Source organism: Trachymyrmex septentrionalis, unplaced genomic scaffold (genome assembly GCF_001594115.1).
Source record: "Trachymyrmex septentrionalis isolate Tsep2-gDNA-1 unplaced genomic scaffold, Tsep1.0 scaffold368, whole genome shotgun sequence".
In the NCBI taxonomy this organism is placed as follows: Eukaryota; Metazoa; Arthropoda; class Insecta; order Hymenoptera; family Formicidae; genus Trachymyrmex; species Trachymyrmex septentrionalis.
The window spans coordinates 6,511-9,720 of NW_017305534.1; the positions used below are offsets into that span (position 1 = coordinate 6,511).

Sequence of the window (3,210 nt, forward strand, 5' to 3'; positions counted from 1 at the left end):
AGTACGTTGACTGTGCCGAAAAATTGCAGGACACGCGCTTTGTAATATATAATATGTACATATCAACATTTATATTACTATTATGTTTTTACATTTTTTATATTTTCATACAGCGTATATGTATTATTATTATTATGCTTTATGTATTATCTTAATTTGTACTTTGTGTATGTCTTTTTACATTTTTTAAATATTCTCGTACAATCTATATACCTGTTACTATTATGTACTATTATCATTATAATTTACGCATTATGTTTTATATAAGTATTACTATTATGTTTTATGTGGTATCATTTGTTATGTATTACTGTTATTTTTCATTTCATATATCGTACATTTATATACATATTTTATATCTGTATACTCTAAAAATGGAAAGGATAATAAAAAAAAAATATTTTACACGTTTATATTCTTATATTGTTATATGTATACAAAATAAATCAATTAAAAATTTATCAAATAACATTGTTTTTGTGTATCCATGAATTGTGCGATCCATCGAATCCCAGCTACTTAACGTACACTTTATCGCCCTTCCTGCGCAACACTTTCTCCATGAGATACACGTCTGGATGAGTAGCGCGATGCAACTTGTGCTCGTAGAACGCTCCAGCGACGGATTTTCCACGATAGTCCTCGAGTAGATAAGTTACGGGATTGGTACGCTGCACCTTAACGATCGTAAACACTTCGGTGGTCCAATTTGGTGTGTAACCCTTCTCAAAAATCGTCTTGCTCACGCGTACCGAATCACCTACTTTGAATTTTGCAGGACCCGCTATCTTTATCGCACTGTACACTGTGCCCAAGAGTTTTTCGGCGATCGCAGAAGTTACGTCAGCGGGTCGCATGCCGATGGTGCGATGCTTGCGCGCGTTGTAATCTGACACCAGACGCGGCAGCTCGTCGACCCACTTGTAATTGCCGTTGAGTGTAAACATCTTCCACATGTCATTTTTAAGCGTGCGATTGAACCGCTCGACCACTGACGCTTTCAACGTCAAATACGTGGAATAGTGATTAACGTTGTGTTTTTTCAAGATATTCTGTACATCTGCATTGTAAAATTCTTTCCCCATATCCGTTTGTAAATTTTTCGGACATCTTTCGCTCTCTCGAACGATCTTAGCGATAGCGTTAGCCGTCTCGCTTCCACCCTTGCTCTTGAGCGGAACGGCCCATGCGTACTTGCTCAACACATCGATGACGGTGAATATGTAGTGGTAGCCTCTATTGAAACTCGAGTACGGGCGCATCTCAACGATATCAGCCTGCCACAGATCGGCGTACCCCCGGACTATGACACGCCTTCGCGGAAAATTTCTTCTCGCCGGAGCGTGCAATTCCTCGACGAGCCGACGTTTCTCGGAGCTAATTTTTTCTCTCTTTCCATCGGATTTTTTTTTCATGATTCGACGTGTAATACACAGAGTACAAGAAATTAATATTGTATTTTTCTCGCTGGTGTCACTCGACTGACTCGTTTTATGAATACGCGATTTAATTAGTATAATAAGACCGGCTTCGCGAAGTTCCTCGATGATCAACAGCATCTCGTTGCCGTGAGCGTTGTTGCCTGCTCGGTGCGAAGCGTCGAGCAATCGTAGATGATCCATTAGCTCGTTGGGATCATCCCAGTGCACGTAATCGATCGCGTTATCGTTCAATGCCATTGCGTGAAGTAATCCCTTTCCAGATTTCTTCTGTTTCTTGATCGACATCAACGGTGCGATTACGTGTTTGTACTTGTATCCTCTGTTGCTCGACCCTGTTAATGGTACTTGTGTTTGTGCGCGTTCGTCACCAACAGCATGCTCATGTACTTGTGCATATCGTCTTCCGTGTAGAGGGCATCGTCGGGAATTCTCTTGAAAATCAACTCGTAAAGACCTGGTGAACCGGCGTATCGTACGCCGTCGATAATTATGTTGTCCGCGTCATCCACGTCGAAACGTTTATTGCCAAACATCAGCCCATTCTTGTGTAGGTAAATGCCGTACACGCGATCTATACCGCTCTCTTTATCTCGCGCTCTCCTCAGGACGGCCTCGACGTACTTTTAACCCAGTGGGCCCAAACCAGCTCGTAACGTCTCTTGACCTTCCGACGTTTGCAGCTGATTTTGAATCTTCGTCGCTAGCGAGTCTTCCGTCGTTTCGAAAACGTTCTCCAACGCTTCTATCGTTGGTACGATTTTGGCACACGGGGTGGAGGTTATTGGTTGTACATCATCCTGCGATCGATCATTGAATTTATGCAGAGTCGTGGAACGCTCGAACGTCTTGCTCGCTTCTTCTCTCTCCTCTTGTTCCTCTTCCTCTTTCCTCTCGCATTTATGGGCAGACGCTGTATCTTCGTCGCGCGACTCTCTCTTTGTCGCGCGCATGCCGGGGCTGTCGACGAAAAGTCGCAGCGGCTCGATAAGAGGCTTAAAACGTCTGTTCAATGCGATGTCCTCCTCGATTCTACCGGTCTTCAGAGCGCGATGTTTCTTGCGGATCGACTCGCTCGCCTTCTCGATCGCTCTCGCAATTTTTTCACGCGCACATCTGCCATGTTCGTCTGTGGCTAAGAATCGACAACGGCTGGTCACGTTACGGTATCGCGAACTCGTTAAATCCTTTTCTGTATCGTCCATTTGTGAGCGCACTGTCTTTGTCTATCACTACGAATCCATATTTTTGTTACCAACAGGCGTGGCACAACGTGCAAAATTCGTTGTACGACATGTCGGTATTTACATGATCGTTGTAAACGTGTTTCAAGTTGGTACCGTCCTGTTTGAATAGGATCAGAAGATTCACGTTGTCGCGTATCAGATGTTTAGGTATCCTCGCGTCTGACAGAGATAGAAGCAGTCAACGTTCGCGTGGCGACCCATCGAAAAGTATTTTCTCACCGCATCCTGCTTGTCGTATGCCACGTCATCAAAGATAAAAATAGAATTTGAGCGCGCCTCACTCGGTGGAACGACGTCACTGTTGTTGGAGAACGTTAAGTAGCCGATTTCGTCGATAGACGTAAACAAATTTTCGAGATATCGATACTTTGGCTGTTGCAACGATTTCGAATAGACGTACACGTTCTCGAAACGTACACCGTTCGGGCTCTCGAGTAAGCTTATGAGAACGTTGGTTTATCGCAATTCGACGGGCTACAAATGATCGCGCGTATAGTACTCGGCAGCATTTCGCCGTGCTTGCG

General features: G+C 43.9%; 1 protein-coding gene across 1 annotated transcript; it reads right to left on the bottom strand.

The window, feature by feature from the left end:
- Window positions 1-461: 461 nt before the first annotated feature.
- On the bottom strand, window positions 462-1,727 carry LOC108750387. Its single transcript, XM_018489799.1, is given in 1 exon segment — window positions 462-1,727. A coding segment is annotated over 1 exon segment (1,266 nt).
- Between the last annotated feature and the right edge of the window lie 1,483 nt (window positions 1,728-3,210).